General features: G+C 35.5%; 1 protein-coding gene across 2 annotated transcripts in view; it reads right to left on the reverse strand.

Moving 5' to 3' along the window:
- Positions 1-23,554, reverse strand: part of LOC123773724 (uncharacterized) — a 106,885-nt gene that overhangs the window by 8,970 nt on the left and 74,361 nt on the right. Inside the window, exons 8-23 of one of the 2 annotated variants that reach the window (XM_069312506.1) lie at positions 23,038-23,282; positions 22,739-22,771; positions 20,310-20,453; positions 20,017-20,085; positions 17,174-17,498; positions 15,633-15,756; positions 13,827-14,092; positions 12,399-12,548; positions 10,891-11,090; positions 8,963-9,163; positions 8,581-8,653; positions 6,070-6,250; positions 4,258-4,409; positions 3,888-4,003; positions 1,593-1,771; positions 1,311-1,413 (exon numbers count right to left, since the gene is read on the reverse strand). In XM_069312506.1, coding sequence (XP_069168607.1) covers positions 1,311-1,413; positions 1,593-1,771; positions 3,888-4,003; positions 4,258-4,409; positions 6,070-6,250; positions 8,581-8,653; positions 8,963-9,163; positions 10,891-11,090; positions 12,399-12,548; positions 13,827-14,092; positions 15,633-15,756; positions 17,174-17,498; positions 20,017-20,085; positions 20,310-20,453; positions 22,739-22,771; positions 23,038-23,282 — 2,561 coding nt within the window. The remainder of the gene's footprint in view (positions 1-1,310; positions 1,414-1,592; positions 1,772-3,887; positions 4,004-4,257; positions 4,410-6,069; positions 6,251-8,580; positions 8,654-8,962; positions 9,164-10,890; positions 11,091-12,398; positions 12,549-13,826; positions 14,093-15,632; positions 15,757-17,173; positions 17,499-20,016; positions 20,086-20,309; positions 20,454-22,738; positions 22,772-23,037; positions 23,283-23,554) is intronic. The other variant, XM_069312507.1, reaches the window with a different exon arrangement.

Raw genomic sequence — 23,554 nt, forward strand, 5'->3', positions numbered from 1 at the left:
ATTTAACAGCCTGGTGACCAAACCACCAATCAGGAGAAGTGGTCAGCGACTGGGGCCACAAGGTGATCCTCGAAATCCCATTAGGATAACCTCATGGTTAGTTGCTTCTTTCTATGAGGAGATCTGACCAGGTCTCTTATATTTTACTCCTTTTACAGGTTTTTTAACTGAAGTAATTAGGATTTATTATTGTCCAATGTTCTTGTTTTCTGTTACTAAATGTTCTGATATCCTTGTTGATATCTGACTGCACCTTTTTTGTCTTCCACTGTTGCAATGATTATACAGTACTGCACTTATTTTAGTGTCATCCACAAGGGACGAGACAGAACAGTGGGTTGTAATTTCTCCACATTTTCTGTGGACGAGAGTAATAGTGTGAGGACTGTACCTTGTAGGACCATGCTTCCTGTTGCATTCTGGCTGGATTTTGTTAGATTTACTACCACTCCTTTCAATCTTAAATTTGTTGAACTTCATTTAGCTATTTTATCTGTTATTCCCATAGTTTTAACTTAGGCTATTGCAGTTATATTTATAAAATGATTTTGCAGTTTGCCATAAACTGATAAGTTGTCTTCTTAGCATAATTTTAAAAACTTTAATGATTTGAGATGTTAGTGTGGCTGGTTTAGTTTTTGACCAATGCTTGATTACCTCCATTAGATAGTTGGACAATATCTGCAATTTTTAGGATGTCACCTGTCTTCAGGCTTTTTCCTCCATATTATAAGGTGCAGATGTTAACTATTTCCCACTTTTTTTTTTTTTAAACCATATATTTCAGGAATCTGGCCCCAGAACTGGATGCATAGGCATACTGTATTTCCTTTTCAGTCTGCGGGGTTTATTGTGAGATCTGATATGCCTTTGTGTGGACAAAGTTCATTGTGTCCATTGCATTGCTAAATAGTCTGTACTAGTTCTTAAGTAAGAGGCCTATACAGGAACATTTTTTGTTCTCTTTACACATGTAAATTTTTTTTTATCTTTTTCTTTAATGACTTTCCATTATTTTTGTCACTCATTACACCATAACTCAGACCTGCACTGCTTCCTAGCATACAGTATAAACATTTCACAGCATTTTAACAGAACTTGGCCAACTACATACCCATTCGTTACCCTCTAAGTACTACTTTATTACCATTGTTCCAAGTATTTTTATAATTCCATTAAGGCCATGCACTCCTTAATCTTTCTTACACACCTTTAACAATATATATGATCAATAAATATTCGATAAATGAACCCTCTAGTACAGAACCCACTTGGTTCATCACTTCCATACCAAACATACTCATTCTTACCTGGCTTCTTCATATCTCCCTGGGATGAGGAGGTTGCCAGGCAGTGCAATAAAAGTATCTCGACCCCAATTACGCATGTAACCAACGGAGAAGTGTGGGAGTCCTGAAATAAACATAGCGTATTCATCTTCTAAATTTGGCACACAGTATTTTGATTTAACCAACAAATTTAATGCTCTTAAACTTTACAATTTCATACCCTAAGGAAATTAAAGCTTATAAAGAAAATTGACTGATTACAACAATGTCAAAATTGAACAATGTAAATGCTTAATAACTTACCAGCAGCAATGGTAGCAGACAACTGTATCTGGTTACCAGAAGCATCAGAGACAACTGGAGGCTGAGGTAATGCTAGATTTGGTGATAATGGTGGCAACAACGAAGACCTCACTGTGCCACAGAACTGTACCGAGCAAAGACTCAAGGCCTTTACAAAATCTGAACCCTGAGATACAAATCTGAAAAGAAAATGGATACACTGCATTATATATCAAGATGCAATATATTGTACGTAAAAGAAACTAGCCAATTACTGGGCAGTGATACCTCGGTACTTTAATGACTGAACTTTAAAAATTCAGAACTCGAACACTTTATTCGAGAAAAAAAACTTGGAGGTTGACCGTTAACTCGGCACTCTCCCGTACAAATGTGTCAACACACGGCAGCCGTACAAACGTATCAACACACGGCAGCTGAGAAATTGGCTTCAGGAGGAGGAGGAGGGAAGGGAGGATGTCCCTAGATGTGCAATATACATGTGGAAAAACCACATGTGAAAAACAGAGAAGGATAAACACGTTTTTGGCTCGATTCGCCTTCATCAGAGCATTTTAGAATTATTCTAAAATGCTCTGATAAAGGCAAATCGAGCCAAAAGCGTGTTTAGCATTCTCTATTTTTCACATATGTTTTTTTCTGCATACTTGGATCAGTGTTTTTGTGATCATGGTTGCATATATAAATATACTGTATATCTATATAAATATATATATATATATACACAGTACAAGAATTCTTACATTTTTGTACAGCCACTAGCATGCATAGCATTTTGGGCAAGTTCTTAAACCTAATTTTCCCCAGAATACGACCCGTCAAATTGTTTAACAACCAGGTACCCATTCACTGCTGGGTGAACAGAGGGTACAGATAAGGATTGGCGGCAAGTAAATCCTCCCCAGCCAGGATACAAACTCTGCCAAAGCGCTCCCGAAATGCCAAGCCACTGGCATGTCTTACCACTTCCCCATGGGAAATTCAGTTCGAGTACCGAGGTATCACTATGTTGCACAGAATTATAATATATTTTTATTCAAATAAGTAAAGTAGGTAAAGAGCCTTACAACAGTCTGTTTAAAACAATGCATACCTAAAAGTATTTTTCTGGGAGCATCTTAGCTCTAGTCTTTATTGATATGTCCATGCTGCAGTGATGTGAAAATTACTGTCCCATTCTCTAATCAGCATGAACATAATACTGTATTAGCTCAAGTTAAACATGTTTCATCTTATCTATATAACACTATTTACTGCAGAATTTTGACATATTTATGAAATACTTGAGAGCCAACCATAATAACTAACAGTGGCACCACAGACAACATTTTCCAACTTTCTTACAGCTAGAGTTGCAGAAGTTGCAAAACACACAAAACATTTACAAGCCCTATTTAGCAACCCTGAGATCACCCAGGAGTGCTCTAACTACTGTTCTGGATGGCTTGTTCTGTTGCTTACTCCTTCCACCACAAGGTGGCAGTACTCTAACCAAAGCATGGTTCACCCGAGTCACCTACAGACTGTGTTCCTCGATGGAAGGCCAGGCAGAGAGCCAGATTGAAGTTAATTTGACTACAAAATCAATTAAAACTGATTTCAATTTAATTCTACACTATGGAATCATGCTTATAGTTTTCATGAATGACTTTTTAAGTTTAGTCTGTTTCTCTCTGGTTTGTTTAGTCAGCAGTGCTTGACATGGCTTTGTGAGCATGTACTTAAGCTGTTTACTTTAGTCATGTGTGGGTGTGGACTGTGTGGTTTTTCCTAGGTCTCACCTTGGCTGGCTCTAAGTCTAGTCCAGGACAGTGGACCTGGTGGTCTGTTACTGGTCTGTCTACTAATGGGTGCTCCAAATGTTGGGCAGCATTGCAAGGATCTATAGCTCACTGCAGAATGGAAGTGAAGAACAGTATTGTACTGTATTGAGGTCCTGAACACTCATCCTTTGTCTCTCCTGCATCTCCCATTGAATTTAAAGCAATTTTCACTGTGGCATTTGGGCAAGGTCCTAAATGGATCCTTCTTGGCCGGCTTTGTATACAAGCCAAGCTCTCTCGAGATGTCTTAAATTTCTCTCCCACGATAATTAATTTTACTCCCCCCTCAAGCATGCTTTGTACATAACCATACCATCTCTACCTGACCAATTCATAATGAACTCTTATCACTAGGCCTAGTCCCAAGGTTGCCACTATTTTCACTTGTTCAGTAATCTGCATTACCATCCCAAATTCTTTAAGAAAACTTGTACATTGCACAATTCCTGTTTTAAAATAATATTTTGCTTACTCTCCCATAAGTGACCACGCTCTGTTGATGAGAGTCAGGTAGATGCTTGTAACAATGGAATCAAAATAAGCGGGGATGAGATAGCGTGGAACCTCCTTCAGCCACCCGAACACCTCCTGCAATATCAAACAAGTACGATAAAACTACACACATTAATAAGCCAATAAAGTGTTACAATAATGTGACTATGAAAAATATTAATTCTCACCCATTAACTAATAATGAAACAGACTTACATGCATATACTGTACTATTGATATATTCTTTAATGAAAGCTTACAAATGTTGGCAGTGTCTAATGATCGTGCATCAAGTACTCTATCAGCTCTCCAAACAACTTAAGTACATAGTACATATGCATTCTGCTTACCTCAAGCCACAGAGCAAGTTGTTGGGTTGAAGGCTCTAATTTAAGTCTGGTCACAATATAATCTGGCAACCAGTCACCATCACGCAAATTCCCACATAGTGGGTGACCCAAATCATTATGTACACGAATCTCACTTAGCACAGAGATAACACCTGAAATATTATTGCAAAAAATATGTAATGAGAATTAAAATTTTATACTATGTATTTTTTTAGGAATTGGTATGTAATTTAAATTTACAATATTTTGCATACATTTTTTTCTAGGTTTGACATACTTGTGGATTCCGATCTTAAAATTACCCCTCAACTGCAGACTACCAACTTTAATTTGAGATTTTTTTTTTTAAATATATAACGGCAAATATTCAATTAATCTGGTCAAAAATTTTTGAAAAGTCTTCTGCATCCAAGATGATAAATAGTAGTAACCATGCATTTTAACATGGTGAATTCAAATATAATAATTAAAATTGCTGAATAGCTGATGTGTTATGTGTAAAGGTGGCAACAAAATCTTGTTTGAATCAACAAGTGGTGGATTGTGAACATTGTTCTCCCAGGTTCCAATAATGGCCGGAGTGGCCAGTCTCTCATGACAATGGGAATCTCCTGCACAACTATCCCACTCAAAGAAAATAGTACTGTATGTAACCAGTGGGGAGCCGGTAGGCCGAGCGGACAGCACGCTGGACTTGTGATCCTGTGGTCCTGGGTTCGATCCCAGGCGCCAGCGAGAAACATTGGGCAGAGTTTCTTTCACCCTATGCCCCTGTTACCTAGCAGTAAAATAGGTACCTAGGTGTTAGTCAGCTGTCACAGGATGCTTCCTGGGGGTGGAGGCCTGGTCGAGGACCGGGCCGCGGGGAGACTAATAGCCCTGAAATCATCTCAAGATAACCATCTCAAGATAACCCACCCTGCAGACCCATCACAAGAGTAGCAACTTCAAGTTCTTACAGAGCTGCCACTGATGTTAGTCATCATTTATGCCCATCAAAAGCCACTTCATGTTGTCCTAAGTTTCCTTCATCTGGGCTGCATAATCAAATGGAAATGATAGCAAAACACTCCCATTATGCAGCAAAATAGCTTTAAGACTTATGGATGAAAACTGGAGCTAATCAACAATTTTAAACAATTTTTCCATTCTCAGTGACAGATTTAGTCAAGATTGACCTCATTTGTTTCAGAAGCATGTAGACCAATGTTATCAGGAAGATACAAAGTTTATATAGGGTGACACCTGCTTAAGAGGGAAGGCTCATCTGAAGTGGCATCCTTCACACCACTGAATGTCTACCATTTTTAAGTCATAGTTTTACATTATATTTTGATTAATGAAACAAATGACATTTGATTTTCCCATGTTAACAATAGAAAGCCTCATTAGGCTTATTGAAATCTTCCTAGTTGCCTACAATAGTTACTTACTCACAGGTACTGTACTTATTTACTATTAGGTGAACAGAGCACCAGATGAAAGGAAACATGACCAAACATATCCACCCATCCCACTACAACTCTAACATTTAAAAAGACTTTAAACAAAACTTGAAATCATTTGGATAAATGAACAGCAGGAGCAGCTCCAGTAACAAAGACTGCTTGATATAAATGAATATCATCTTGTTTGGCAGAGATAAATAATAAATAAAGAAATGTTTATTCAGGTAAGGTACATACATACAAGAAATTTCACAAAAATTTATATTTATAGATAGAGCTAGTACATACAATGCCTAAAGCCACTATTACGCAAAGCGTTTCGGGCAGCTTGGATTACTGAAACTGTACAAAAGAAAGTGTTTACCTTGAAGGCCACAGTAGACCAGAGGTCCAGAGTTGGGGATGGTATATGATCCAGAGCCACGCCCTTCATCCTTTTCTTCCTCTTCACACCGATACAGCACACGGTTAAGGTCTACTAAACTGAGATTGCTAACAATTTCTGATAATGCTGCATTGTTAGTGGTGACTTCAGAGATACGGGACTGAAGAAACAAAAGAAAATAATTAATATTATTTTCCTGCCAAATGCTACCAATTCTTAATCATTTTTGCACTGCAACTGTTAAGATTGCCATATACTGTATGTACTGTATTCTCAAATTAATCCTTGAAAAGACTATCATAGATATTACTTCCTATACTCTTTTCTTATTTTCACTTGATAAATGAAAACTTCACAGATGCATAAACAATGGATGAAAAGGGTCAGTGGTTCATATAACTTGGGAAGCTTCTACAACCTTGGCCAGTCTTGGAATACTGTATATCAAATATAGTATGTATGTAGCATACAAACTCATATAGTAAATACTGTACACTTGAATTGTAAAAGACTTCTCCTTTATACAAGCTACCTCATATGACGTACAAAAATCTGGGTGGTAAAGAACCACATCATAAGAATAGCTGCTATCAACGGGAATACTTATCACTGCCTAACAAACTATTAAATGAAGTGAATATCGAGTAAGAAGCCAACTATTCTATGTAATGAATTAAATGTGTCCAAAACTAGTTACTGAAAGACTACCAAGAAGTATAATGCATAAAACACACACACAAAACAATTAACTGCATGTTGTTGGCCATGAGTGCCCTTGTTAATGTGTGCTCTGGAGGTACTTTCAACACCTGCCGCTCTGGCTAATGTACAAGCAAACACTCCACTTTATATACTTTTCTTCATCCTATCCTAAATCCTCATCTCTTACAACAGCTTTACAGTACTGTATAGTCATAATGGCTTAGTGCTTTATGAACTGCTCACCTATTTCTCTGCATTATTTTACCATTAGAATTCATATTGAAGCCAAGACTATTTAGAAGAAAATATATGTACACACTACTCTGACCAACTGTGATAATCTAGAATAACATTATGGACTAGTAAATCATATGAAATTACAGTCAAAACCAGATTGTCAAGTAACAAATCTAGTAAAATTTAAAAATAAATGTTATGCACGAAGAAATGTTAAACTTACACCCATTTCACCCTTGTGAAGCATGAAAATAAAATGTGATTTGATTAGTCTTATAAAGTCAATATCGTGCAAGACTCGTACCATTTATCTATCCTCTTAATGTAACATGGCAAAATTCTAAATAGCACCAAAATTTATGATCCAAGAGGTACAGTTTCTGCAACACTAAGTCAGGTCATGCTGATCTTTAAGATTCACATAAATAGTAAGAGCAAGATTTTTCGCCTCCCTGTTTTCCATTAAATAGATTACTTGTAAATACTAGAAAAGTCAACCGTTTCTTCTATTATACATAAACAGCATGACCTGGCATTTTTACCCTACTGTATCTGGCAGCAAGGATGCATTGTTGGTCTAATACAAACTTAGTTTTGCCAAGCCTTTGGTCATGATTGTTGTAGATAAATGGCACTGATTTATACACAAGGTAATGAAACTGAGCAAAATATTTATACAGTTAATACTGTTTTTTTTTTATGTACTTTATTTTATGTGGGTTGTAAATTTGATGTTATGTAAAGCAAGGACAAATTTATTCATTCTATAGTTGACAACATATTAGTTTTTATTCACCATCACCCTTAAACCATTTCTTATTTTCATGGAGTTGGGGAAGCACTTTATTGGGTACGTTGGAAAGGTGCAGAGGATATATTTTTAAGAGATAATGTATAGTATTTATTTAAAACATTCATAGCAAAGACCAGACATTGTTGCATTATTAACAACACGGGAAGAGAATACTAAATGAAGTGGCATTTCCAAGAGGGTTATTAATTTGGGGACAGAACATAGATAAAAAAAAAGCCAAAAGATTATGTTGCCAAGATGTCAATGTGTGAATTAATTAACATTTGCTAATCCATAATAAGTGATATTATGGCCATAGAAATCCACATTAGGTTTAATTACCATAACTGCCTAGCCTTCCAGCAAACGACACAAACAATAGAGCAACTCGATGCAAGATGAGAACGTCTCGTAATACTGTAATACTCAAATCTTAATTGGAAGGCATAAGAGGTAAGAACAGAAGAAAGATGGACAATTTAATTTCTTTAATCTTACAAAATTTCAAAGTTTTAAAATCTACTTAATACAATTAAAATTGTATGTTCAACAAATTGACATCCACAACCTAGAGGTCTAAAATTAATTCTGTGCAATGAAGAGGATTACAAGTATTAAAGACAAAACAGGGACACACTGTCAGTGTGAGTTTAAGGAAAAACCATGTGCTGGGCAGTGTACAGCTTATCTCCATCTTCTACACATTGTACATGGGGAAAATATAGAAAAACATCACCTTTGAGATCAAGTTCTCTCACCTTATAGCCAAACTCAGACAAAGCTCCACGAATCTTATTTACAGCAGATTGAGCACGAGGAAGTAAGCTTAGTCTGGAAATGCAAAAGAGCAGAATTGTCAAACAATAATTGTGTATTAATACACCTAAGTTGTATAACTGAGTTATATAGTATACTGTATAGATAAAACATTTAACCTTTAGAATTATCATCAATGTCAGTAATTCTATAAATTAAATCTTCAATAGTTTGGACCCAATATGAGCTCCCTATCCATAATGGATTGGTTTACATTTACAGCAATTAAAATGCTTCACATTTTTTAAGGTTTTTCAATGAGAAAACAATCTTTAATTTAGTCCATCTTTAAAAAATATGCATTTATTAAATATTCAACATTACCTGAAGGCAATGACTGATCCAGGTGTGAAATTTGGTGTGTATTCACACTCCGTAGTTTCAGAATCACTGCCCGAAGTCACCCGTACCATACTTGACTGACTGGGTGACACGCGTTCCTTCACCTCCACAGTAAATCCAGTTATTCCATTAATGTATTCCGAATCATTTGTGAAGAGTCCAGGAATGTTTTTGTCTTCATCACTAAAAATATGTTTAACCATTAGAATGTTTAGAACATATTTAGACAATTTAAAATTATTTTATGAATTAGTTTTACATATCCTGTATATAAATGCAAGTACAATATGTGAAAAGTAATTAGTAATTCAAAAAGGAATGTACAGTACAGTAAATGTTCTATTATCCAGTATTGACGGGACTTACGCTGCTCTGGACACCTGAACATGCTAGAAAACACAATGGCCAGCAAGAGTGTGTTCTATTGTAATACTGATAATTCAAATGTTAATAAGAAATGGGGAATGCAAAGGTACTTTAATGGAAATGTTAAGGAATGGGAATATAGAAAAAATAAAATGGCAAGTTGGAATCAATGATACAGAATTAATGTGATATGATATCAATATAGAATTTGGTTACGTGAATGCATAAATACAAGTACAAAACAAATAATTATAATTTTACAATAAATTCAAGTACCTAAATTGTAAATTCCTTCCAAATCATGATACTGAATTCCTGGCAAGAATAACTATAAAACTTTCATTCCTTCAATACTCTGTATCGAGCGATGTTACATTCTAAATTACAAAACATGTAAATATTGGTCCTGTACCAAAGTGTTCCACTTCATCAACTCTCAGCCTAAGGTCCTTGGTTCAATTCCCACTGCAGGACAGACAGTTGGGTACATTTCCTTTCACTTGATGTCTCTATTCACCTAACTGTAAATAGGTTGGAATACTAATGGAGTAGAAAACCATGTGTCATGGACAGCTTAATAACTGTGCACAATGTGGTTCAGCTTGAGCACCATCTTCAGGTGTAAACGGGTGGCAACGAAAAGAACACAAGATGGTAATGTCCATGGATGGCAGTACAATGACAGCCGACATGACATTCAGATTGTGATATTACTTCGTATTTAACAATGTAAATGTGAAGTACAGAAATGAAAATGACACGAGAAAATTAAAAGCTTCATTTTCTCTTGCTATTATGTAAATGCTAAAATATGGTTTTACTTAAAAGATGTATATTGACTAGATATTTGAACATTGTTCATGCCTAAAGAGTGTATACTTTTTCATAGTTGGGGAGAGAATGAATGCTAGGCATTTCCAGATCCCTTTAAGCCAATGACTTATATATCTTCCGAGGTGCAACCATCAACTAACTTGACTAACTTGAAAGTACACTACCTACAGTGTATTTGGTACTTGGAGAACAAAGGCATCAGATCTAAGGAAACCATGCCCATACGTCACATCCTACACGGCAATTTCACTTGGAACCATATGGCTGAAAGTTGCCTGTGCTGATCACTCCTCTACAGACCTTCTGTATTAAAACACTAAAATTCTTGTAATATAAAGTATTCGACAGTAATTTTAACTTCTTATGGGAAGTATAATGCGTCTATAATTTTTCTTCAGATATTTTGCTATAAACATATTTGAATATGTTTAACCGTGAGGTCTCCATCACACGCATTTTTCTTTTTTTCCTTCCATTATGTAACCAAAAGCTTGTAATTTATATCTTAGTCACCCACTAGCTAACAACCTCTCATTGCTCAAAAGAGGTTTAACAACTATCAGTTTAAACATACGTTATCAAAATACCTGGTATCAGATGTAATTTTTATTTCCTCTATCACACAACAAACACTTAAAATACTGTACTGTTAATGACAATTACATAAAAATCACAAAACTAGCATCTTGCTTATCTAACGGAAAACTTACCTCGCCTTCTTTCCTTTGACTTGCATTTCAAAAATTATCTCTTCCAAACGGCCCTGCACTTTTAGAGGCCTGATAGAGGAGTCACGGATTTGTGATGGTGGTTTGAAAGCCGTGTATGCCACCAACACAACACTCTGGTGGGTGACTGGGTTGTGGCGGGTCACTGTCACCACATGCTCCGTCACCTGGTCCACAAATACCTGTTGTCCACAACAAAATTCCAGGCAATAAGTTAAGGTATTTAGACAGCATTGATTTACTAAGTAATGGGTATATTTAATAAAGTATATAACAGAAATGAATATATTTAATAAAGAGAAGACGAAGAATGAACATGTTAATAAAGTATGCAAGTGAAATAAAGCTGAACACGAGTCGTGTATGGTGTAAAGGCAATAATGTGGTATTCAATTACAGTAATACAAACTCAAAAGGTAACTACAATATTGTAATAATGTATTTTTTAAGCAGAACTACAGTAAGTTCTTTATTTTGCAAATTTGAATTTTAGGATGGAAATGCATAAAGTATTCCTTATCAATTTATTATGTATCGCTAACAACAATTTGCCTCCAATTTAATTTTAAATGTGAAAGAAATAATTGAAACATTATAAAACTTCTAATTAACCCCCAGAATTAATAATTTATATGCCATCTTGTTTTAAATCAATTAAATATATTCATTAAATAAACAAACTCTATACACTCATACAGCTGAAAGTTTGCCAGTGCTAGGCCTTCGGCCAATTACATGGCTGATTTGACTCAACAGAATTTGTTATAAAGTCAGTCATGGTAACTGGACACTTAACTGAATGATCAAATACAATGACCGTTTTCACCCAATTTTTATTTGTCTAATAGTTTGTCATTCGGGGATTCAAGAATCATCATCTTGCTGATCTGAATTATTGCCATACAACATCCCTACACATACTGATTCTTGGCATACAACATCCCTCCACACACTAGTTCTTGGCATACAACATCCCTCCATATACTGGTTTTTGGCATACAACATCCCTCCACACACTAGTTCTTGGCATACAGCATCCCTCCATATACTGGTTTTTGGCATACAACATCCCTCCACACACTAGTTCTTGGCATACAACATCCCTCCATATACTGGTTTTTGGCATACAACATCCCTCAACACACTGGTTCAAAATACAGGGACTGCCAATCAAAGAAATTGTGTAGCAAATATTTATGAGATAACAGACATAATTAAGGCAAACAGTGGCAAGAGTCATATCTGTGTCAAACACAAAGGAAGCACGATAACTCTCTGGTATCCTGCATGTGGAAGTGACACAGGCAGAGGAAGGAGGAGAGAAAAAGAGGACATGACATGGTGATTGCTCATGAACAGTGCTTAGATAAATAACACCATTATCATGGTTGTCATTACTACCAATCCCACAATACACTATACATCTTTTCACACAAGTCATCATTAGTATGCCAAATGTTTTGAGGATCTATGAAAGATAAGATACTTGCCTGATAATATCCATTAGCCCCCATGTCATAATGAAGTTTATTTAGTAGCTTTTTGCATTCAATAATCCCACTCTTAATATTGACCTCTCCCCGAGATGGGTTAGAGTCATTCCAGGCTGAATACACTCGCGTCTCATCTACCACGTGAATCTGAAAAGAACATACAATATGCATTTAACATTTAGAAATACGATAAAGAGTATTTAATAAATATCAGATGAGAAATTAATGGTGATTACAACATTTGAAAAATGTGTTAGATATGAGAACCTGTGTTACTGTAATATCTAAATCACAACTGTGATAGCCAAGGCTATATAGCAGAGCCTTGCTCTTCATGGGGAATGTTTTAAAATTCTTCTTCGTACCAATCTTTAATCCCTGCACTGCGCACCTGCTTTTGGCAGACTTCAAAGTGCAATTGTTAAGGACATATTTTTGTTGTTTTTACAAATATTCAGGTAAAGCTAATGTCAAAATGCCATTTATCTGCCTAATCCTGAAGTTTATTAAAGTCCTCTTCCAGCACCCTACAGTCCTCTTCAGTTCTTACTCGCCTCATTAACTTTGCATCATCTGCAAATATCAACATGTACAACATGACCACTTAAAACAGCAATGGTCCTAGGACAGAGCCCTGCTGAACACCACTTCCCACTCCTCTCCAGTCTGACATGTCCTCTCACTGTGACCCTTTGTTTCCTGTCTGTCAAATACTCCTGTACCTAGTTAGATGCCTTTCCTGTTATCCTTGCTCGTCTCTTCATCTTATGTATTATTTTTTTGTGAGGAGCTGTATCAAAAGCTTTGACAGTCTAGAAAGATGCAAGATACTGCAATTGACTTGGATGCAACTAGACTGCAGTAGGAACAGATTGTTGATGTATTGTGAAAAGTTACTGGATCCTGCGAGTGTAGCTGCAGCTCTTTTCACCCCGTTTTCTTGATCTGCCACTATATAAAAAATACAACCTCCTAACCTAACCAAAAATGTACAAACCCAAGCAACCCACCTAACCAACCAATTCTGATGCACAGAAAACATACTTGTGAGCTGCTACATTTCATAGCAAGTTGCATTTGTAACGTTGGTTACCATACCATCAAAAAATCTTAGTCGAAAGGATTGGTTGCTCTCTTACAGCATATGTCTGATACAGTGGTATGGTTTTGGTTTAACTGTTCATTGACTAATTTGCTAAATAATCAACAAAGATATTGGATGAAAATATTGTTCACTAAAACCATGATAATAGAAATAAAAAGTAATAAATAGTACTAATTTAACTGTGCTTAATATTTAGAATGGTATACATCAAATACGTAAACAGTCAAAATGTTGTTGGAGGGAGGAGCTTCATTTAAATTGCTATTACAAATATAATTAATAGCTACTATTCAATAAAAAAATTTAATCAATGTACTTACATGATGTGGAACAAGCTCATCATAACCTCTGTTAGATCCTGAAGCACAACAGGCCATACTGACTAGAGCAGTAGATGGCAACATATCCCAAGCTGTGCGCACCTCTGCAGGACTGCGGTTATCATGCGTCACATCTAAGAACATAGCATGAGCTATGGAAGGTACCAGAGGCCGAACTGGTGGCAGAAGGAAAGCACCAACAGGTTCTCCTCCATAACGATAAACAAGACGACCCTCTTCATGAGAGTTGGGGGCCGACATAGCCTCTGTAGTAAATATAAAAAAGGAAACATTTATAATTTACACATCATTACTACTGTATTAGTGACTAACATAATATGCTCAAGTTACTGCATAGTTGTAAGATGTTACTACCAAGAATTATTACACGTTTTATGAACATTTTGGATTGTAATTTTACATCATTGTACTGCCTAAGCAATGTGCATCTCATTATATAGCACTACTGTATCTTCAGTTGTTAAGTGGCAGGAATATTTAGTAATATTATTCAGGCTGAAATATTCTGTGGAACAAAATAAATTTGCTTTCTTTTTCCAACTAAGTTAACTTCGTTCTGAGCGAGGTTTCCCCAGAACATTTCTTGCACGGATCAAAAGCAGCGTGAATGGAGACTAAGTATAGCACCTTAATGGCCAAGTATGGATAAAGATTGTGATTAGCATACAGAGTATCTGGAAACAAAGATGAATACCAGTGAAAATTTAAGATGTAAGGATGTGTGGAAGAAACTGGCTGATTGCAGTGTCCCTATATTCAACACTTGTATTTTCTCTTATTTCAACCATACACTGTGTACTGCTGCTGTTTGGCCATATTAAGGAATATATAACATAGCTGGATAAACAGCAGACTTCATTTAAAGCAGATGATAAAGCAATGATGAGCTGACAGTGGGTACATTAAGAAATGTAGATCACTGTAGGGAAACAAATAATTTAAAATAATCTAGGTTGATGGATATTGCACGAGACACATGCAAAATTATTCATTATATTATTAAAAAATTATAGTAACTATAGTTTTTATGACCAGAGTAGCACAAGGGGCACCTATCTAGAGTACAGACCACAGCAGAACTTCAGTTATATACAAACTGGGTTCAATTACAGATTAATATAACAATGTATTAACCCTCAAACTGCACATTGTTTTTTCAGGTTCCTTTCTAGTTGTGCATAAAAAGCAAATCTAGTCAATTCTGTTTCCATTTTTTATCATAAAACATTGATTTCTGATGGGAAACTAACAAAAATTATAATTATTTTAGTTTTGCCACAATAAGGTGAAGAAATGTTATCGTCACATTCTGACAATTTTCAAGTAAATTATTTGTACAAACTTATCACAAATGTCTTGCTGGCCCATAATAATTTAAACAATTTCGCATAGCATCAATGTTTCCGAGCATAAGCATCAGTTAATGAATGGAATGCACCTAAAATGGTGCCAATTTATTTTTAATAATGCCCAGGAAAGGATTTAAGGCTTTCAAGATTTTTTTACCAATATAGCTAATGATTGTCATATTGGAAAATGACAACCCCATAGTGTAGAATGATAACCACTTAAACTATTTAGGAACTTTGCGCAAGACATTAAATCGCTCACAAATGACAGGAGCAATTTAAGGATTAAAAAATTACAAATGGAAATTTAAAATGAAATTAAGAGAATTAAAACTGCATATGTAAAGTAGGTAAAACAGATGCTGAATAGGTAAATGTTGTGATATAGTCATATTACTTGTAGTAAAAATATTCAAACGCAAACAATAACTCATACCTCGAATTAGTGAGTTGATTCCCAAGCGATTTATGAAAATGTTGTCCGTGAGATCAGAATTGGTGAAAAGCTCTGCAATAACGTACAGGTCTGGCCGAACTTTTCTTGCTGCATCCAACATATACTGCATAAAAGAAAAAATCTTTGAATAAACAGGAAAGTTGCAGTTACAAATTACAAGCTTATTATAAACTCAATTCCTCCTTTAAGACACAAATCTAGAAAAAGTAAAACCAGTGGAAATATTTTAAAACATCCTACAGCTGATTTTCATTTGGCCAACACAAATTTATGACAAGACAGAAGCATCTGGCCCTCCCTAAATAATGCACATTGAAAATAAAAATTCAACACTATCCTAAATCCTCCTCCTTATCCTAAATACTTATCCCGTCTAAGTGCTATATAGTCATAACGGCTTAGTGCTTTCTCCTCAATTACCATACCTGTACTTGTATTGATCTATATAACTTTAAAGTTTCCAGAAAATGTGGAAAGTGGAAAAAGCCTAATGAAGTGAAAGTAAAACTAAAATTCCAAGTACATCTGTTGATTTGTTACACAAAATATGGACGTTAAAAAATAATTACAGTATTGATAAATTGACAGATATATAGATGGAATGACAAAGGAGTGGATAAATCAGTCCCATACCCAGAGAAGGCATAACTAAATTCAGTACCCATGCTGCCTGTCATGATGTATGAGAAATACAGAAGTTGGGGAAAGAAAAAATTGCAGTACTGTAATTAGAAAGAGGACCAGTCAAACTCATGAAGGAATACACTCTTTACCCCATACAGTATAAACATGTTGAAAAAACTACTGATGTTCGAATGACAGGCGAATGTATAAACCCCATACCATGAAAACTATATTTTTTATATTATATATACATACAGGGTATACATATATATGGAAGAAAATTTTTTCTTAGGAAAATGAATAAGAAATTCTGAACATTTTCATGTTTCAACGCATTATCAATAATATTTCTTTCAGTAACTGATTTACACTGTATAATTTTCTATGAATTAGTCCTGTCAGTTGAATAACAATCTCTGAAGTGAACAAAAGGCAATACGTACTTTACTGTCACTATATACAAAATAGTAACAAGAATTGATAAAATTAACAAAGAGGAATTCTTGAAACCTGTAACTTTAAGAAAAAGAGGGTGTAGACTAATGATAAGGAAACAAAGGTGCCAAAAAAAATATTAGAAAGTTCTCTTTTTGCAAACAGAGTGGCAGTTTGTAGAGGTCAAGTGAGAAGGCGGTGGATACAAACAACCGTCAGTAGTTTCAGAGCATCATATGACACAGTACCAGGAAGACAGGACACCATGAGTACAGCTCTCATCCTATAACTACACTTAGGTAATTATACTTTGGTAATTACACACACACACATCTGTACAGCATATGCTAAAGAAGCTGAATACGTATTAAAACATTAAAAAGTTGCAAGAAACAGCTGGTGTAAGAAAGTAATATCATTCAGAACCAGCAGTGTAGTACTAATACTATTTTGTCACTTACCTCAGCAACATTAATTGGTGTGGAGTGGCAATTGTCCAAACGAATACCATGGAAAATTTGTGCAGTATGTTCGCAGTAACGTTTCATATGATCCCACAAATAGGGAGAATCTTCAGGCTGATCTCCATACCTAAGTTTAACACTGTCGCCCCAAGCAACCAGTTCTCTCCTCAAGTAAACATACGATTCTTTTCTTGCAAAATTTTTTAATGGATCGTCCCCTATGACCCAGCCATTGTGGGCCATCAAAAAGCAAGCATTTGGGCCAAACATTAAGGCCTCTTCTTCCTCCAGGGTTGTGTCCTTGCCATAATGGGTGAAGTATCTGACGATGAAATTTAACTATAAAGAGCAAATTATAAAACCCAAATCTTCAATGAATTACTTCAAAATTTGTATGTAAATATTAAAAGCTAATGAATAAACAAAATGTAATTTCTCAATGTTCAAACAATGCTTATTTGAAACATTTGTTTATAAAACACTGTAGAGTACATCATTATGAAGTGTTATAATCCTAGCTCCTATTATTGAGTATAGAAGATATGACCTTATGGTACACATGTTTGTTTACCTTCAGAAATGCGAGACCTTTATTGGCATTAATGTGATAGGTCCTGAATTGTATTACATTATAATTAGGTGTTTATATAGTTTGATAAGAATGTTTGCAGCTTTAGGTTACATAAAGTTTATTCACTTTAAATCAGAAATGGCAAGTATTTCTGTCTCTGCCAGATGTAACAGTATTTGGTACTCCAAGCTAGTTTAGATGCACTATGCTGATATGTTATCTAGTATGTTATAAAGCTCAGATGTTACAGTTACACTAAAGATTGAATGGTGGCAATTAAGTATTGTATAGGAGGTTTGGGTAACAGTTTTTACAATACAATCAGTTTACTAAGCCAGCACTAAAGTATGTTGTGCTTTTGGCGGGCTCTGCTAGGTGGCTGGGCTTGGCTGGTGTAATCTTTTTTCTCTAGTTAAGTACCTATAATGTTAAGTACTGTAACTAAGCCACCATCTTATCCTGGTTATAATGTGTATGTTACCTTTGCTAGAACATGTGGATCGTGTAAGCTGGAGTCCGGACACTTCAGCAAGTGAAGCACGAATGGTAATGTTTTAGGTCAAGTTTGTGCTGCCTTTTCAGGGATCGTAGGCCTACCACTAGCTTGCTATACACATTGTCTCCTGCCTATGTGGAGTCAAAATTTTAACGTAATGTAGGATGTGGTAGAGTATTTTTATATTGGGGGATTCATTGATAAACAGTGTAAGTTTTAACTGGAGTTTACCTCCTCTCTTGTCTAGAGCTGTGCTCTCATTTCATAAACATAAACAGACTGTTTATTCTGAATTATGGGAACTAATTCCCAGGAGGGGGGGCGGCAGACCTTGCCTAACTTTCTCTAGAAGTATTCCGTTAGTATTCATGGCCCCCCCCCCATTTCATTCATAAGCCCCATCCATAACATGAAATACAAATGTTTCTAAACACGATAAAATAAAAAAAACATGGACTGCAATTAATTTTGTTTAAATGATGGTACATTTTCTGGATGAGTGAATGCCATACACCTTCCCAAAATGCTACCCACTATCATTTCTGATTGAGAAATGCTCCTACAGCTCAGAATGGTGCCAACAGTGCCAAAACTTGGGCAAAAAATATTTTTCAACTATTTGAGTTGCTATGTAAATTAAATATTTGCTTGCATCAGGGAATAATTAATAAAACTAATATTTTAACAGCTACTAATTAAGTAGAAAGAAAAATATATCCAAGAAAGAAGGAAATGCACAAATGGACGTCGTTGTAAGGAATGCACTATAAGTTTCTGAATAATTATTTATCAATATATAATTTGAACAAAAAATAATAAAATAAACTATTTTTATGATCAATACAGCTTCTGGGGTCTTTCTAAAAGGAAAACTGCAAGACATACTTCCCACATACTGTCCTGGGAAGATAGGCTGGTTTAGTGTAGGCTATGCTAGTATAGCTTAGGTCAGGTCAAGTTGGGAATGGATAAAAATTACTGGTATTATAACATGGCTAATTCCAGGAAATCATCCCAGCCACCCAATCTTCCTAGGCCAGGATTTATCAAGCATTTACATGTAAACTTAAGAAACCTGCACATTTTTCCTCCATCATGGCGGCTAAGTCTATGTTTTTTTTTTTTTTTCTTTTTTTTTTTTGAGATATATACAAGAGTTGTTACATTCTTGTACAGCCACTAGTACGCGTAGCGTTTCGGGCAGGTCCCTGGAATACGATCCCCTGCCGCGAAGAATCGTTTTTTCATCACAGTACACATTTTACTGTTGCGTTAAACAGAGGCTACAGTTAAGGAATTGCGCCCAGTAAATCCTCCCCGGCCAGGATACGAACCCATGACATAGCGCTCGCGGAATGCCAGGCGAGTGTCTTACCACTACACCACGGAGACTGTAAATGTTTAGTAAACAGTTTCAAAACTTGGTAACCCAAGGTTATTATTGTTACAGATAACCTCTTAGCACTTTCCAACTCTTAAGCAGTTTAATAAATGTAAACCTCACCACCATAATTCATCAAAGATATACAGGTTTCATTAGTGAATACGTAAATGCTGGAAAAATCCTGCCACAAATCTTCCTTTTAGATTGCTTTACTGAGCGAGGTTAACCATGATTCAGTAACACTAACAGATACCCCACATGATTTAAAATTAATACTCATAATAAGGCAGATAGACAGGGAAAACAATACCAATATAGACATGCTATTTCTACCTGCCAGAAAGTCGGTAAATAGGGCTAGACACCAAAAATAGAGCTCAGACACTTACGGAGGAACTAAAGGATTCTCTTCGGATACCTCGGCAATCATTGGCCCATCAGGTTGTAGTCGCTGGTATCTGGAATAGAGTATAATAGCTCCTTAGTCAATTGTACAATATAAATAGTTAATCTGCCTTTAAATCCTTAAAATTATAAAATAAGAGAAACGTACAAATACTGTAATCTACAGCAATTCAAGGTATCATACATAAGCTTCCTTACTCTCTTTAAAAAATTATTTAAGTAGTAAAATTAATTCCATTATTTACTAATGTACGATGCAATCCTAGTTTGGTCTTACCGAATAGTGCCCAGACAACACTCAACAGCCTGGATGAGGTGTGCCTGTATCTCACTCGTGCGCTGCCCATTGAGGTTTTCCAGATGTTTACGGAGCTCGGCACAGCAACGCATAATGCGATCTTCCTCATCATTGGCTTCAGGTCTAGAAATGATAAATTATATGAAGAAAAAACTTTGATAAAACGTGTCTCTAAAATTGTAACATGCATACCAAATATTGTATACAAGAAGTCAAACTTGTTTTACAATTATTTTCATTTATATAAATTTGACTTCAGACTAATTACTATTTTACAGCAAGAGTACATGAAGTAGAGACTGATCTATAACCTTACACCACACCCATCTACAGTACACCAAATATAGCACATCAACTCAGCCTTACAATTATATTAAGTCAATTGAAAAAAGCATTAAAATACACCGTAGAACCATAAATATATGACTGTTTACATTTGTATGATAATGAGCACAACACATTGCCATATCTTTCCCATCACTTGAATGTTAGAAGTGTTCGAGGATGAAGCATATTCTCCCTCCTCTTGTTTATACTGCCTATTGTTGTTTACCAAAACTGTTGTTTAACAGTTTTCCCCAGTCTTGTGTTTAACAACCAAGCCAAGGATTGCAGACGATGAGTCACAATAACGTGGCTTAAGCATGTTGACCAATCCACACACTAGAAAATGAAAGGAAGACGACGTTTCGGTCCGTTCTGGACCATTCTCGAGTCGATTGTGTTCTCAAGTCGGACTATTCTCATAATCAACTTGAGAATGGGCCAGGACAGACCGAAACGTCGTTGTCTCTTCATTTTCTAGTGTGTGGATTGGTCAACAAGCCAAGGATTATTTAAAAACATAACAAAAACATAAGAATAGAGTAAACTACAGAAGACCTATTGGCCCATACGAGGCAGCTCCAATTCAAATCCACCCAAATTCTTTTATACGTTAGTACAGTATAGTAATGTCTAACTTACACTTTAAACAATTAAGTAATCTCTCACCTATTATATTACTTACCAATTTGTTCCATAAATTAACAACCATGTTTCCAAACCAATATTAATCCTGTTTTTTTTTCCTAAATCTGAACTCCAACTTTTATCCAATTGTTTCCACTTCTATTTTTTTTTTATACAGTATAGTGAATTTAAAATCTTATTTATATCCATTTGTTACTCCCTTTCATCTACTTCTCATAGTTAAATCATGCCACCCCCTTATTCTTCATCATCCTTGGGAATGTAAGTTAAGCTTTTTAAATCTATCATCCTAAGGAAGATGCCTAATTCCTGGAGTTGACTACCATTCTTCTATGTACGTGTTCAAGTGAATTTACATGTATTACATATATTCTGTATACAGTATGGTGACCAAAACTTGACTGTATAATTTAAATGGGACCTAACAACACGAAGATTAAGCTGAAGAATAAACTCGGCTTAAAGAATAAAAAACTTGAGCTATAAAAACCTGGTTTGTCAGGATTTTATTGTTATCCTTCAGGAAAAAGAAGGATAACAATTTTTCCCAACCAAATCCAATCATTCTAAGGCAAATTTACACACATTTTTCAAATCTCTCAGCTTAATGACAGAGTAAAGTACTGTACATGCAACAGGCCTGACAAGCCTATTTACTTAAGTGAAAGCTTTCCACATTTCCTTGACTCATTACAGGTTACTGTATTTAATTTATTATGTCTAATACAATATGTTACTATGTTGTACATTACCTTTCTGTCACTCACATTATGACTAGGTTCATGTTACATTTTTTATTTCAACATTCCAAAACTACCTCCAAAACTCATCTGTTTAAAATACATCTTTTCTATTTATTCATATGTATTCTTGTAATATTGCCCTTTGACTATTCACCTTAATTTCACTGTACTTTTGTCCACATTAAAACTTTCAACAATTTGTTTTTTTCTCTATCTTAAATGCCCTCAGTGTAGGGTTCTTCCTTTCATCACATTAAAGTACTTTGAAAACCATTATTCAGTACTAAACTACTAAAATAATAATAAAATGGCTTGGCATGGTTGATACTAGTGAAGTATTCCACAACCTTAGTATTGTCACTAAAAAACCAGGTTAGAAGTCCCATTGGATAAGCAATAAAATATACAGCCAGGAACTAAAACCGTTTGAGCTCATGACTTATGTACAGGTGAACTACAATAAAAAGCACAAAGTATTATGGGACACCACATGGATAATCCTTCAAATCCAAAATAAAAGCATGAAAACCCGGGTTAATTTCAAAACTGCTTTGGAAGGAGGGGAGGGGGCAGCAATATGAGCATGTTATGAAACAAAGTTCTGTACTAAAGGGAGTATTATTTGCCCATTTCTTAAAAGCACAAGATTCACTTCAAGCCAATTAATTCCCTGAACCTCAGGTCAAAACTTACCCACTACCCTGGAGGGTCTTCACATTCGACTCACTAGGAAAATACAAGAAAAGGTTACCAAAAAACTTGTACAGTATAACTAAAACAGTTTGAGTTTTAAGTAACCAAATTTTACACACTTCTGCCGAACTTCTAAAACAGCCATTAAATTACCGAAGCAAAATTAGCCGAGGTCACTTCTGCAGTAAGATTGTGTGGTACTTTATACTGTACAAAGCATATGTGCATTTTATATCAAAAATTATACTACTGTAATTACAGTGAAGCAAAAAAAGTTTGTTAAGAAGTAGAAACAATACCTGGGCATATTGTAGAGTCTAATTGCAATATTCATATCAATTGTACACGTTTTTCTTCCATACTGTTGGTCCTGAATGATCACCAATGTTTCTTTTGAGGTTCCATCAGCATGTTTCTTAGTGAAGGGGACTGGTCCAGAGATTCTACGACGAAATTCGTCAACAATCTTGCTTACATCCAAAGTATAGAACTCGTGAAGCTTTACTTGAGGTAGGAAGTGGCTATGCAATGCATTTTTTATGGCCTATAAATAACAGTAAATAAATATTAGGTTTTCTACAACATACCACAAAGGCTTGATAAGTTTTAAATAATTCTAATTAAGAAACTCATTTGGCTCTCATCAGTAAATTTTATACGAATAACTGTCAAATTAATCTTTTAGTAGTAAACATGTGTCAGTATAACGAATGGAAGCAAATGGGGGGCGGCAACATTTTATGGTGGACGGAACCTAGGAACATATTGTACCTTTGTAGAGGCACCGGTCAATGTGGGATCCTGGAGGGATGAACA

Source organism: Procambarus clarkii, chromosome 72 (genome assembly GCF_040958095.1).
Source record: "Procambarus clarkii isolate CNS0578487 chromosome 72, FALCON_Pclarkii_2.0, whole genome shotgun sequence".
Lineage (NCBI taxonomy): Eukaryota > Metazoa > Arthropoda > Malacostraca > Decapoda > Cambaridae > Procambarus > Procambarus clarkii.